General features: G+C 46.3%; 2 protein-coding genes across 2 annotated transcripts in view; both read right to left on the bottom strand.

Moving 5' to 3' along the window:
• jakmip1 (janus kinase and microtubule interacting protein 1) overlaps positions 1-14,907 on the bottom strand; it is a 51,189-nt gene that overhangs the window by 15,569 nt on the left and 20,713 nt on the right. Inside the window, 19 exon segments of the mRNA XM_070444122.1 lie at positions 2,297-2,374; positions 2,527-2,595; positions 2,699-2,764; positions 2,915-2,968; positions 3,055-3,156; positions 4,134-4,232; positions 4,379-4,441; positions 5,577-5,660; positions 5,884-6,012; positions 6,683-6,811; positions 9,278-9,340; positions 10,025-10,151; positions 10,901-10,905; positions 10,993-11,163; positions 11,347-11,463; positions 11,989-12,198; positions 13,019-13,180; positions 13,537-13,869; positions 14,360-14,663. Of these exon segments, the coding sequence (XP_070300223.1) occupies positions 2,297-2,374; positions 2,527-2,595; positions 2,699-2,764; positions 2,915-2,968; positions 3,055-3,156; positions 4,134-4,232; positions 4,379-4,441; positions 5,577-5,660; positions 5,884-6,012; positions 6,683-6,811; positions 9,278-9,340; positions 10,025-10,151; positions 10,901-10,905; positions 10,993-11,163; positions 11,347-11,463; positions 11,989-12,198; positions 13,019-13,180; positions 13,537-13,869; positions 14,360-14,515 (2,217 nt within the window). The 5' untranslated portion in view covers positions 14,516-14,663.
• Positions 6,725-9,268, bottom strand: LOC139027913 (uncharacterized). The gene is made up of 2 exons (XM_070444121.1): positions 8,285-9,268; positions 6,725-6,811 (listed from the first exon to the last, which is right to left on the bottom strand). The coding sequence occupies exons 1-2, from the start codon at positions 8,391-8,393 to the stop codon at positions 6,780-6,782; spliced, it is 141 nt and encodes a 46-aa protein (XP_070300222.1). The 5' UTR covers positions 8,394-9,268; the 3' UTR covers positions 6,725-6,779.

The raw sequence follows: 14,907 nt of genomic DNA, 5'->3' as shown, positions 1-14,907 counted from the left end.
CATTGTTCCTGTTCACAAGAAAGCTCAGGTAACTGAACTAAATGACTATCGACCCGTTGCACTCACTTCTGTCATCTTGAAGTGCTTTGAGAGACTAGTCAAGGAGCATATCACCTCCACCCTACCTGATACCCTAGACCCACTCCAATTTGCTTACCACCCCAATAGGTCCACTGACGATGCAATCGCCATCACACTGCCCTATCCCATCTGGACAAGAGGAATACCTATGTAAGAATGCTGTTCATTGACTACAGCTCAGCATTTAATACCATTGTACCGTCCAAACTCGTCATTAAGATCGAGACCCTGGGTCTCGACCCCGCCCTGTGCAACTGGGTCCTGGACTTTCTGACAGCCCCCCCAGGTTGTGAAGGTAGGAAACAACATATCCACCCCACTGATCCTCAACACTGGGGCCCCACAAGGGTGCGTTCTCAGCCCTCTCCTGTACTCCCTTGTTCACCCATGACTGCGTGGCCAAGCACGGTTCCAACTCAATCATCAAGTTTGCAGATGACACTACAGTTTTAGGCTTGATTACCAACAACGACGAGACGGCCTACAGGGAGGAGGTGAGGGCCCTCGGAGTGTGGTGTCAGGAAAATAACCTCTCACTCAACGTCAACAAAACAAAGGAGATGATCGTGGACTTCAGGAAACAGCAGAGGGAGCACCCCCCTATCCACATCGATGGGACAGTAGAGGAGAAGGTGGAAAGTTTTAAGTTCCTCGGCGTACACATCACGGACAAAATTAAATGGTCCACCCACATAGACAGCATGGTGAAAAAGGCGCAACAGCGCCTCTTCAACCTCAGAAGGCTGAAGAAATTTGGCTTGTCACCAAAAACACTCACAAACTTTTACAGATGCACAATCGAGAGCATCCTGTCGGGCTGTATCACCACCTGGTACGGCAACTGCACCGCCCTCAACCACAAAGCTCTCCAGAGGGTAGTGAGGTCTGCACAACGCATCACCGGGGGGGCCAACTACCTGCCTTCCAGGACACCTACAGCACCCGATGTCACAGGAAGGCCAAAACGATCATCAAGGACAACAACCACCTGAGCCACGGCCTGTTCACCCTGCTATCATCCAGAAGGCGAGGTCAGTACAGGTGCATCAAAGCTGGGGCCGAGAGACTGAAAAACAGCTTCTATCTCAAGGCCATCAGACTGTTAAACAGCCATCCCTAACATTGAGAGGCTGCTGTCAACACACTGACTCAAATCTCTGGCCACTTTAATAAATGGACGTAATAAAAGGTATTACTAGTCACCTTAAATAACGCCACTTTAATAATGTTTACATATCCTACATTACTTATCTCATATGTATATACTGCTCTATACCATCTACTGCATCTTGCCTATGACGCACGGCCATCGCTCATCCATATATTATTAAGTACATATTCTTATTCATCCCTTACACGTGTGTGTATAAGGTCGTTTTTTTTGTTAGATTACTAGATTGTTAGATTACTTGTTAGATATTACTGTATTGTCGGAACTAGAAGCACAAGCATTTCGCTACACTCGCATTAACATCTGCTAACCATGTGTATGTGACCAACACAATTTGATTTGATTTATATGGTGGCAGTGAGTCTTGAATCCAGTTAGGGATTTGAAGAACATAAAACATATGGGCTTTTTATGCCTTTACTCTGTACTCAAGCATTCACACATCTAGTCTACGTTTGTTCCCTCCAAAACACCTTCTCATTGGAATTACACATTTCACTCAGGCATTGTGTCTTAAAGTACTAGGGATATGTCTGAACATCAGCCGTACTTCCCCAGTCAGTAGGGCATGTCTCTTTCTGTCCTTTAGTACCCAGTGCAAACAGGGATTCATTGAGGTAAAAGATGCAGTATCCCGACAACACAAACTCAAACAGGGTTTGGTCTCTGGGTCCGTGATGTTTGATGGGTTTACATCAGCTAGAGGGCTGACAGTGTGTCTAGATGAAGGYCTACAACATGCTCGCACTTTATGAAAATAAATGTGATCGTGATTAGAACTGGTGCTCGATAATATAATGACCATTGGGTTTTTATAATATTAGAACAATAAATGCCATTCAGCAGATGCTTTTATCCAAAGCGACTTAGTCATGTGTGRATACATTTTTACGTACGGGTGGTWCCAGGAATCGAACCCACTATCCTAACAGTAAAGGCACCATGTTCTACCAACTGAGCTACAGAGGACAACCACCCATGTTCCTACAAGCAGGAGGCAGCTGTAGAGTAACCCTCCTGTCCCATCGTGCTGCTGTGTCGTACCATGTAGGCCTGATCCAGGGCCTGCTTCCTGTAGTCCAGCTCCTCCTCCAGGAAGCCCTTCTGCTTACTGAACAGGTCCTGGAACAGCCACAGCACAGAGGATATGACATCCCAGGAGTTGACATCACACGATATGATTTGACATCGTGACAACGGTGTCGTGTGCTGTATGTGGAGGTTGTAGAAGAACCGCTGACGCGTGTACAGATACGTTTGTCTTTTTCTCTCACCTTCTCATTCTCCAGGTCGATCATCTTCTGGGTCAGGGCTGCCTCTGTGCTGTCTATCTGCTTTAACCACTATGGAGAGAGAGAATTAATTCCACAGTAGATAATRGATATGACCAGTAGGTGTCAGTAAYGGCAGGCTGAGTGGCGATGAGGAGGAGGAGGAGAGACTGACCTTCTCACACATTGAGAGAACCGTCCCCGCCTGAATGACCACAACCTGCTCCTCGTTACGCAAGTTCTGGAGAGGTGGAGAGGAAGAGGAGAAAAGAAAGGGATAGAGGACGGGGGAAAAGAATGAAAGTATTTAAGGTTTTAACTGAGAAGTAAAATTAGCCCGTGTGAGTTTTACTAAGAGCGTTAGGAARAGTGGAGACTAATGTGAACTCACCCCATTATCTCCCAGGATATCCAGCTTCTTCATCAGATCTGGAATGACCACGTCCTAAAGAGRGTTCACACATCCAGTTCATATAGGGAGAAAGAGGGGAAGAGCGAGACAGAGACACAGAGACACAGAGAGAGAGATACCTTGATGCCCTCCTGATGGCAGTATATCTGCAGAGCGCTGTTGGTGTTCTCTGGGAAGGTGGACATGTGGAAGCCCATGGCTGGAGACCTGCGTTCCCTCTCCTATTGGACAACACAGACAGTTAACCCCACCCTCATACACACAACAGTCCTCCCCATCCACTTCATGTGCCACAAAAGTCAGTCCTCTAAAGACAATCCAACTAACATTCTGATTGGTTGGTGAGTGAGACTGATAGTGAATGGGTCATGGTTGGGAACTGAACTGAATGATGTAATGATGTACAGTACTTACATGATGAGGATAGCATGCTCAGAATCTGTCCAAATAAGGTGGGTGGAGAAAAATGTTTYTAAAGATGACGCAAACCAAAGCAAATGGGGTTTTAAAACATCTTCAAAATGTATGAGTGTGTAAGTGATTGAAGATCTTTCGGTCCGTTATGGGTCCACCCTTCTTCAGGAGTCTGTGTATTATGAGTTGATTTGATCTCATCTTGAAGTGACAAGAGTATATCCTATGATGTCATAACGAAAGACACTGATCCTACATCAGTTGTTGGAGGCAGTGTGATTGAAACAAGTGAAACCTGAAAAGGTGGAAAGCTATGCAGTCAATCTTCTGTTGAGAACATTTTTAAAAAAAATCCAGGACATGTATGACTAATGGTTTGAAAGTCATGTATACAACTGAAGTAAATGTTAGTTTTTTTAATGAAAGTAAATAAAACTTAAGAACTACATGCAGGGAGGGGAGACAAATGAACAAAGATGGGGTGGATGGTGAACTTAAATACATTTTATTCCATACAAATTTATATTCATCTCACTTAAGACAGCATTCTTGTACATCTTTCAATGTAAACAACACAAGTTTCCAGTTCAGTGGGGATGGTAAGGCAGTCAGAAAGCAAAACGAGGAAATACAGGGTACATACAATGGGTCGAAGCACAGTAGTATGTGTGTGTGTGTGTGTGTGTGTTCGTGTGTATTCTGGTCACTGTATGTAGGTCCTGCGTCGGGTGTGCAGGCCGGTGTCGCCCCCTGGGGACAGTTTGATGGTTGTACACTCTCTTACTTCCAGCTCTAGCACTCTGAATTCCAGCAGCTCATTCTGGTCCCTCGCGTCCTGCACCTCTGCCTGCAGCTTCGACTCAGCCTGCTGTAATACACACATCTACAAACACACACACACTTTTGTATTTCCCACCACATGACATCATTTATCTATTAAAGTACACACTCAAAATGCGCCATATCCTTGTGTCCTTTCCTTCCAGATGGCTCACAGGACAGTGTTGAGTGACAGAGGACGTGTCTTACCTTGTCGTGGAGTTCCTGATTGGCCCTGATGAGGTACTGCTTCTCCTCCACCCACTTAGAGTCCTGGAGAAACATAGTCACACACACACGTCTCAGAAGAAAACAAAAGCATCACAACACAGAATCACAGGGGAGAAAAGAGAGCCATGCCACCCAGAAGGGATACTGAACAAGCGTAAGCACCAAAGCCCAAACAGATCCAGCCCTACCTGCTCAGTCCAAACGAGCTGGTTTACAACAGAGACCCACAAGCCCAAAATAAGTGAAATAATGATTTCAAAACAGTGAACATACATGCATTCACAAGACAAACAGAAGAAACTGGTGTAGCATGGCTTTATTGAACCAAAATGAAAACAGAGGAGGAAGGCCACCACCAGTATTACAGTGAACAACATGCTGATCAGAGGAACAGGAATATTGAGGCCCCCCTCAGAGGTGCGAGCAGTGCAACAGAACGTGCAACAAGGCCACAGCGACACAAACAGGTAACACGCAGTAAACCAATGTGACGCATGCAACAGGTAACAGAGAACGACAGGAGGTAGCTAGGAGTTCTGACCTCTGTGAAACGCTGCCCAGGCTTAGATCTGTTCAATCGAATGAAATAATTCTGAGCATTCAACAATCAGATTGAACAATTATGTGATCTGCMTTCGGTGTCCATTGGTTTTGACCCCAAATCCAGATACTCTTCACTACATATATTTCACTCTGTGATTTTACAAATGTGATTGCTTAAAACATGGAAATAATCAAATTGACATATCTGTACAGAGGAATGTAGTAAGATGATTTCCACATAATGTGATTATTATTWTTTWTTTTTTTWATCAACCTTGTGTCTGTCATAGTCATGTCTGTAAATGGTATAATTTGGTATGATTGGTGGATTTGTTTGGCATGACGTAACATTCAATMAATTTGATCATGAGTAGATTTAATGCTGATTCGCTCTTTTCCAGTGAAAATAGACTATATAAAAAGGTCTGGGGAAAAAAACACTGTCAACAATGGTTGGAGCATGCAAATAGGGYAGAGTTGTGACATCAGAGCGTCATCACAGGATTCTGCAGCAGATCCGGTCGRCGTAGCACCAGGCCAAAAGCAAAGCCCCCAGACAGACAAGCAGCAGGGTCAATGAGAGCGGAGCAGCCAGGGACCTCCCAGTCTTCTCCCCGCCCTTTTTCTCTTTTACCTGCCCCCTCTCGGCCAATGCCTTCTCCAGGTCGCAAATCTTTGCCTGGCAGCCTATTAGATCCGCCTGCAACTGCTCACGGTTCTGCGGGAACAGGAACAGAGGCCAGAGTCAAATKAGTTGAATCGAGTTAGTGCTGGGCTGGAACAAAAGCCTCTACATCCTGCAGCCCTTCAAGACCAAAGAACATTCATCTTGTACTCATGTTTTGAGACAGTGATAGTCACATCAGGAGTTTATGGATAGATTTTAGGGGAAGGTGTTAGGGGTTATGAGGAGGTAGGCRTTAAAGGTTAAAGCTACTAACCCTGGCTTCTCTCTCAGCGTCGTGCGACCCCCCAGCCTGTTCCTGCAGGAGGGCGTAGGCCCGCTGGAGAGCCTGGTACTCTCTGGTCAGCTGTCTGAACCTCAGTTCTGCCTCTTCACGAGATACACCCTGGAGGAACAGAGACAGGGTCAAACACACACCTGAACACCATTAAATTTGCGCAAGCGTTTACTTACTTACAGCTGAAAAATGCATTGAAAATATAGGGAGTGATACTTTATTCAGTGAGAAGGGCCATCAGCGTTTACGCACCAATTTATTTTACCACTACACCACTGCTAAACAGCAAATACACACACACACACACACACACACACACACACCCCTTTTCTCACTTATCTCTCTTCCGTGACCTGGAAACCGATGAGTGGTCAAGGAGTGTCAATTCTTTAATAGGCTAACGGAAGACGGTCCTCACCTCCTCAATAGCATCCTTTTCATGAGGAAGCACAAGTGTATCCTACCTGAGTTTTGAAATCTGCCACAGCCCCTTTAAAATCAACTATTGTTTTCTTGAATGAGTAAAGCATGCAAACATTTAAAAACGATRTGCTACTTATCCTTCTTATCTATAAAATGTCTTGCACAACCAGCTACATTTATTCATCACTTATGAAATGTATTTTGGGATTCCACCCTGTAAAAATGATTTGCCTGATGACGCACGATTGGAGAAGGAGAGTTATTTAATTTCAAAAGGATGCCAGAAAGGACGGAGGAGAGAGGATGCAGGAGTTGAGCAAATCCAATTGAGGAAAGGCCACAGACACACACTTACGTCTTCCAGGTCCTCCTCTGGTGTAGCGGGGGTACGGTCTGTGAGGTCAGTGATGTAAGAGGTCAGAGAGGATGTTTCAGAGTCCACAGACTCCTCGTCAAATCCAAAATACGTCTCCACAACATGCCTCTGGGAGAGGAGAGAGAGAGAGTGCGGGGGGGGGGGCAAGGGGGAGAGAGGATCTGTAACATATTGATTTGCACGCTACCAAAAATGGTAGATAAAATACAAAAACACCCCCCCATTATTATACAGAACACTCACATAGTGCCTACTGAAAGTCTACCCATCACTTAATCAGATGTGGCTGCCTTAAAATGTAATCTAAAAATGATTACATTTTCCTACAGATCTACTCCATACTTTAAAAGATAGACATTTTTTTTTATTAATACAAAATGGAGATGAGTGTGAAGAAACGCAATCAACACAAGAGTTAATACTTGGTGGAAGAACCGTTACAGCTGTGAATAATTTTGAATAAGATCCTCCCAACCTTGCACAACTCTGAGGGCAACATTCAGTATATCAATTGTTTTTGTCAAAAATGCTCAAGCTCAGGAAATGTTGGTTGGGAATCATTGATGGACAGCAATATTCAAAGCTTGCCTCTGACTTTCAAGCAAATTTAAGTCAGGACTGATACTGGACCACTCAGGAACACTCAACACCTCTTGGAAAGCCATCTCATTGGCATCAACTTTTGTGTAATTGTTCACCTTAAAAATAAAACTATCCCAGGATTAGGTATTCAAATCCAATATAGCACAACACAGAGTGAAACCCTCTGTATTGTCTAGTATTGTGGTGGCTGCATCATGCATGCTTGTCGCCGGCAGGGACTGAGGAACTTATCAGGATAAAAATAAATATGAAAGTAGAAAAGTATGAGGAAAAGCCATTGTAGGCTTCTGAAAACCTAACCCTGAGATAGTAACATGTTCCAGCTGTAAAATKACACGCATTTTAATGCCAAAGACACACCAGAATGTCTTTTCAAGAGGTGTTGAGTGTTCCAGAATGGTCCAATCTCAGTCTGGACTTAGATCTGCTGGAAAATCAGAGACAAGGTTTGAATATTGCTGTCCATCAATGATTCCCAACCAAACGTACTGAACTTGAGCAATTTTGTCAAAAACAATGCATATACAGTATGTTGCCCTAAGAGTTGTGCAGGGTTGGTAGAATCGTATTTAAAATTATTCACAGATGGCAAAGGTGCTTCCACCAATTATTAACTCAGATTTTTTTATTACATTTGGAAAAAGTTCTAATGTTTTTCTTTCACTTTGAAAGTGTGGAGTAGGTTGTGAAGATCGGTAGCATAAAAAAAACATGCAAGGCTGTGCAAGGGGTGTGTAGACTTTCACTAGCGACTGTAGACAGTCCGTCAACCTCGGAAACAATCACTTCCATATCCCTTACCATCGGATTACGAAACCAAAACTCTCCTCACAATATTCTCTAAAAGAAAGAGGCCAATCTCGTCCTTCCCATTGATCTTAACAACATTCTCTAAAACCACTGTATCTTTCCCATTGTGTACAGGTCCAATCCACTCAGTCAGCTCAAATGGTTACTATACCACAATAAAGTCCTTACCATCGTGTTTGTAGGTCATCTCCTGACAACCGGAGAAGTAGAGACAGACCATAGCACACAGGCCGATAAAGAAGGAGAAGTAGAGGATGAGCTGGAAGTACTCATACATACTGCTGTTATACTAGAACCCCCCCCGACAAATCCAGTATCTTCCAAGGCAATCTACACTGTACGTGCCAGTCCTCGAGCACTGAGCTCTGACACACAACCGTGTCTCAGTCGCGCACTACGCAGACAAAGACGGAGCGAGAGAGGTGGTGTTAACGAGCCTTCACTCCTCCCAAAGAAAAAAAAAAAAACCTGGATGATGTGTTTAAGATAGTCACCAGGCCTGCGAGGCAGCAGTGGAATACTTTTCCATTCCAGTCAAACTCTTTCCATAAGTGTGTTCTGTTCCATTTCCCAGTTTGAGAGTCCTAATTGACGTTTGAGGTTAATAATCTCAGTAACCCTCCCAGTGTGAGAGTGGCGCGTTCCGGTCGCCGTTTTCCGTTTCAGAGTGAGAGTCCCACTAGCTAGCTCCAGTTATAGATGCAGGGAGTGTGTTGAATCTTCCAGCACCTTCTCTCCTAACGTACATCACTGACTCTGCAGACTCGATTGAGAACCCAGCCCAATTGCGCTAATCGTGCCTCCTCATCAACACCTCATCTACCTATCATTGAGCTGAACAACAGGTGTCATCGTTCCCCTATGAGCCCAATTAGAAACACAGTCACACAGTTGCGCGCACACAAACTACACAAAGACAAAATCAAAAAACACACATAGTTCCCCGTTGAGCCCAATTACACAGAACCAGTGCATCGGCATCATGGGAAGAGACAGTTGCTAAGTGACAACCCCACTGGATCAACAGTGTGTGACCAGAGACAGAGAACACAACAAAGAAACGCCTAGTGCTAGAAAACAAAACAAAAAACCCACGTACACAGACGGAAACACACAGACAGAAACACACAGACAGAAGGGCGAAGGGAGCAGTAGTCCTACTTTAGGTGGTAGCTTGAGGGTTTTTCTTCGGTTATTTTTGCAGAGCATCAGTCTGTCACGTTCCTGTGCCAAAAAGGAGCAGAGGACAGCTTAGGATTTACAGCTTTTTGACTCCACACCACATGCATTGTGTGCAGTATGTATGAGAATGCTTGGTTTGATGTGGGACTGATCCTTAACCTGACAAACTAATTGTACTAATCTAGGCCATCTATCATCCCCTGCGTGTGAACTACTGGAGACCGAATCGGAGCACGGTGTGATTTASGCTCGTCAAAATGCACCCATGGCAAAAAGTGAGACGAGTAGGATTCTCAAGAGAAGCAGGGTCAAGAGATTATGACAAAGAGTTGTGTGTACAACACTTAAAATCAAAGGCAAGGAGCCAGCAGAACATCATGCAAATGAGTGAATTATCAGCAAGGCACTGATTTAAGGTGATTAGAACAGAGAGAGAGGGTGGTGGGTGGTTGGTGAGGGTCTGGAGGGAAGCCCAGGTGTACAGAGGCCCAACATGTTACCCAACAGTTCACTGACCCTAACGGCACCCATTTTATCCTACTGTTTCAATGTACTCTGGTAAAATTCAACAAAATGGCCCCCTCTTTGTTTATGAGCTAGTCCGGCTGCCTGATTCACTAATCTCACTACAATAAGGACCTGTCAATGCCCTGTTACTTGGAAGCTCGGGTGATTTAAAGATCAGATAAACTGCAGTGTGAATGTCTGTGTGTCCGTCTCCCTAACCTGCGTGAGTTCGTCGATGATGCCTCGTTGCTCGGCAACCTGCAGCTTGAGGAACTCCACTTCCTGTTCCTCGTGGGCGTGGCTTAGGTCTGTCAGGGAGGTAGGCCTCTTCAGCTGCTGGGGCTGTCTGGGAGGGCTCGCGCCTTACTACCTTCCTGAGGGGAGGGAGGGAGGGAGGGGAGGAGGGAGGAGGGAGGGAGGAGGAGGGGGGAGGCGAAGGAAGGGGAAGAGGAAAGGGAATAGAGAAGTGGGACAGTGGGAGAGTGGTAGGAGAGACATTCGTCAGGGTAGGAGCAACTCGAGGCAGTGGAAGGTCACAGGGACGGTTCTGAAACATAACGTAACTTTAAGTTGTGCAAGGTGACTTTGTAATCAAGGAGAATTGCAAATACTGCAGTCACACAGATGCTGCTACCTAATCATCTTGATGCTTTTTCTCAGATGTCCACTGGAGGTCTCCCTTTCCCTCTATTTCACAGAGCAATTACAAATCTCACATGGTACCTACTGGACAATGTATACTGTATTGGCAGTACGTCCAACCGGCCTCACAACCCCAGATCACTTGTAACCACGCCAGCCCAGGACCCTCATATCCGGCTTCTTCACCTGCGGGATCATCTGAGACCTGCCACACGTACAGCTGATGAAACTGAGGAGTATTTATGTCTGTAATAAAGCCCTTTTGTGGGGAAAAACTCATTCTGATTGGCTGTCCCTGGCTCCCCAGTGGGTGGGCCTATGCCCTCCCAGACACACCCATGGGCCTAACTGTAAGACAGGAAAATCGTTGAAAATGTTGCATGTTGCGTTCATATTTTTGTTCAGTATAGTTTCCTCTTAATCCATTCAGAAATATCTAAGCATTGGCTATACTCCTGCTACACTTATCAACACGTCGGTCCAAATACTTCCAAATGGTGTCCTCTTCCCATCATGAAGGAGACATGACAAGGAAAGTAGACAACGGAGGATATTTCTGGTTCCCTCACCATCTCCGCGTTCTCTCTGCTGAGGTTCTTGAGTTTCTCCTCCATGCGCTGCAGAGTCTGCAGGAGGTCATCGTTCTTCTTCGACATCCTCTTATACTTATCTAACAGGGGCTTCATCTGACTCTCTGCCTCGCGCACCCTCTTCAACTGACAGAGATGGAGGGAGACAAGAGAAACAGTGACCGATGAGATGTCGACCTATTTTTATATACCTGCACATTTCCATAACATCCCTTGAATGTTTCCATAAGTCCCCATAACGTCCCTACAATGTTCAGTTATCCACCAAGGTATTTTCTGTTTGTGTACGTGTAGGTGTGTGTTCCTCACCAGTTCGTTCCTCTCGTCTGCCAGCAGTGCGTTCCTGTCCTCCAGCTTCCTGGTAACAGAGTGGAGCTCAGCTATCTTCAGCTGGAACCTCCTCGCATCCCGAAGATCTTCCACCTCCTGAGAGAGACAGAGAGACAGAGACAGAGAGACAGAGAGAAGAGAACAGAGAGAGACAGAGAGAGAGAGACAAGACAGAGAGAGAGACAAGAAGGGCAGAGAGACAAGAGAGAAGAGAGAGAGACAGAGAAGATGACGAGAGACAGAGAAGAGAGACAGAGAGACAGAGAACAGAGAGAGAGAGAGAACATGAGAGAGAGAGAGAAGAGAGAGAGACGAGAGACCAGAGAGAACAGAGCAGACAGCAGAGAGAGAGACAGAGAGAGAGACAGAGACGAGACAGAGACAACCAGAGAGAGCAGAGAGAGACAGAGAGAGAGAGAGAGATGAGAACAGAGAGAGAGACAGGAGAAGAGACAGAGAGAGACATGAGAAGAGAGAAGAGAGATTGGGGAGATGATAGAAACAAAGACAATGTGTGAATGGTGACCAACCAGGTTTTGGAAAATGCCATGTCAGTAAAATGTGTTCGTGCATAAGTGTGTGCTTGCCTGTGTGTGTATTTTAAAATGGGGCTGTCCTCACCTGGTTGTTGATATAGTCCTGGGTATCCCCCAGGGTAGGGACCACCTCTCTCTTGGGGCTGCCGTGGTGCCTCTCTGCCTCCCTGACTTGGCCCAGCTGCTCGTCCAGAGCCTCCTTTTGCAGCTGGAGCTTCTGGGCATAACCTGCCTGCACCCCCAGCTCCCTCTCCAACGCAGACACCACACGGTCCTTCCCCTTCAGCTCATCCATCTAAGAAAGATGGGAGGATGGGGAGGAGGAGAGCGGGAGACAAAGAGAGAGATGAGAGAGAAAGAAAGAAGGGGAGAGAGACAGTGATCGTAACTAACGTTCACTCTGGGACTCGTCTTATAACCCGACCTGCGCTCTCTTTGAATTACACTCAATGACGTTGGAGTCGCATACCTGTTCGTTCACTCGTTGTTCCCTTCCTCCCACAACAGCTCATTATTTTCCGACCACAAACGAGTGAACGAACAGGTATGCGACACCAACGTCATTGAGTGTAATTCATTCATGAATCCTAGTTCACACTCCCCCTTCTCTCTTCATCTCACTGCCCGCTCACTCTCGCTTCCTTTCCCTCTCCTTATCCCAGTAAAATGATATTAGTGAAATGGCCTGGCTGTAAAACAGGTTAGAGATCCATCTTTTACGGCCCTGTGCTAGCATGCTGTGTTCTTCTGTCTGGTAGTCRACGTGTGTTATCTGTGCTACCCTGGGTGTCTGAAAACCAAAACTACACTGTGTGAAATAGAACTGGAGATCAACATAGGATACATTGCAATTCAAGCTATTGATCAGATYGAGCGCATACAGGGACGTGCATACAGGGAACTCAGCAGTACAGGATCTGAGGAATCAGTCTATTGTGTAATACCAGTTTCACTTAGCTATGGCTTCTATTGGTTTGGAATTTGGTTAACTTTCAGGTCACTCAGCACCAGACAATCATGTCGTCTCTCACATGGTCTCGTTTGATGTGGGTTAGGATCAATCAGGGGTTCTGTGATCGGGTTATAGCGTGGCGGCCATGTTACGGTCGACTCACCACCCTTCGGATGTCTCTCTCGCAGTCTCTCTTGATGCGGTTGATCTCATCCTGGTGCTGCTGGTAGGCTGTTCGGAGGTCGGCTGCTTTGGCCTTGTCTGCCTGCAGCGTGTTAGACAGAGCCTCCTCAACCTGCTTCCGTGCCGTCTCCTGCTTCATGACCTGAGGGGGAACACACACAAACGGACACAATTAGAGTGTATGTACACTTCCAAGTACTGGGACCCTGAAGCAATTAAGATGATTCAGGAGATAGTAATGTCATATGACTCTGCTAGTCCAGGAACAAAGAAGACGCTCTGTTTCTTTAAATAAGAACTTTCAAAACCTGACTAAAACAGTCAAACTACTTATACTGAAAACAAGAGGCCTGTGAAAGGAGTCTAGCTGGTAGTAGAAGGAATTTGCGGTAGCCTAACCTAAACCAGGCTAGGATTCTGATTGACCATGGGGAAAAAATTATTCATCTAATATAACAATGCAAGTTGGATTCAAGTTGATTCCCAAGGTCAACCTACCTCCTGCTGCAGTTTGAGTCTCTCCCCATCGAAGGCCCTCCTGGCCTCCTCCCGGGCCTCTCCTAGCAGGGCGCTCTTCAGTTTGTCAGCCGCCCCGTCCCTTAGCGCATGGACCAGCCCCTGGAGCCGCTGCACCTCCCCATCGCGGATCTTAATGGTACGTGACAGCTCCAACTCGTGTTGCCGTGCCAACGACTCGCGACCGGCAGCCAGCTCGCGGAGCTTCTCCTCGTGCAGTTTGGCGCGGAGGTCGGTGAGGACCACCGTGTGTTTGTGTTGTTCCAGTTCCCTGGCTTGCCTCTGCTCCTGGAGACGCTCTCTCAGCTTAGAGACCTACCCAGGGGAGGGAGAGGAGGGTGGGATAGAGGAGAGGGGAGGAGAGAGGCAAAGGGGAGGAGAGGTTTACAGGGGAAATAGGAAAAAGAGAGAGTGATAATGATTTCCTAATAGTATCATTAAGCAACAAGGCCCAAGGAGGTGTGGTATATGGCCAATATAYCACGGATAAGGGCTGTTCTTAAGCACAACGCAACGCGGAGTGCCTGGATACAGACCTTAGCCGCGGTATATTGGCCATATACCACAAACCTCCGAGGTGCCTTATTGTTATTATAAACTGGTTACCAACGTAATTAGAACAGTAAAAATACATCTTTTGTCATACCAGTGGTATACGGTCTAATATACCATGGCTGTCAGCCAATCAGCATTCTGGGCTCGAACCACCCCGTTTATAATTAACAGTGTATCATTGTATAGGCATCAGATAATCACATCATCATCCTCATTATAATCCTCATCATGCGAGAGGGGGCGGGCCTACCTTGCCCTTCTCCTGCTGCAGTTCTATCTGGAAATCCATCAGCTTGCTCCTCAGCTCCTCATTGGCTGTCTGCGGCAAGTCGCCCATGACCTCCGTCCTCTCCTTCCCACGCGTCTTCTTGGAAGGCGGGGCTGAGATGGGTGTGGTTGATGCCATTGTGCTCCGGCCACCCAATCAGAGGGCACGACTCAGAGTGGATGAGGAAGTGGAGGAGAATCAGGCGATGCTCTTCCTCCCCACACAGCCTTCCCTGTGTAACTTCATCATCCTCGTCTACATCACTGGCTGAAGATCCCCGTCTGTCCTGCAGAGAGCGATAAGAACAACAGGTAAGTAATGTGAAAACAAAAATCATGGGCCAGCAGAGTGTAGCTTGAGGAAAACATTCTATTATGAGACCTAGAAACACCCACACATGCTCACACAGACACTGAAAAGGTGGTGTTGTCGTGTGTGAAGCTCTGTGGATGTTTCGAATGGTGTGTGTCTCTGTGCTGAGCTCTGTGGATGTTGAAATGGTGGGTGGTGTGTCTGTGTGAGCTCGTGGG

This window comes from Salvelinus sp. IW2-2015, linkage group LG6.1, assembly GCF_002910315.2.
Source record: "Salvelinus sp. IW2-2015 linkage group LG6.1, ASM291031v2, whole genome shotgun sequence".
Classification (NCBI taxonomy): domain Eukaryota; kingdom Metazoa; phylum Chordata; class Actinopteri; order Salmoniformes; family Salmonidae; genus Salvelinus; species Salvelinus sp. IW2-2015.
The sequence above is the reverse complement of the archived record's forward strand: the minus strand, read 5'-3'. Positions and strand labels throughout refer to the sequence as shown.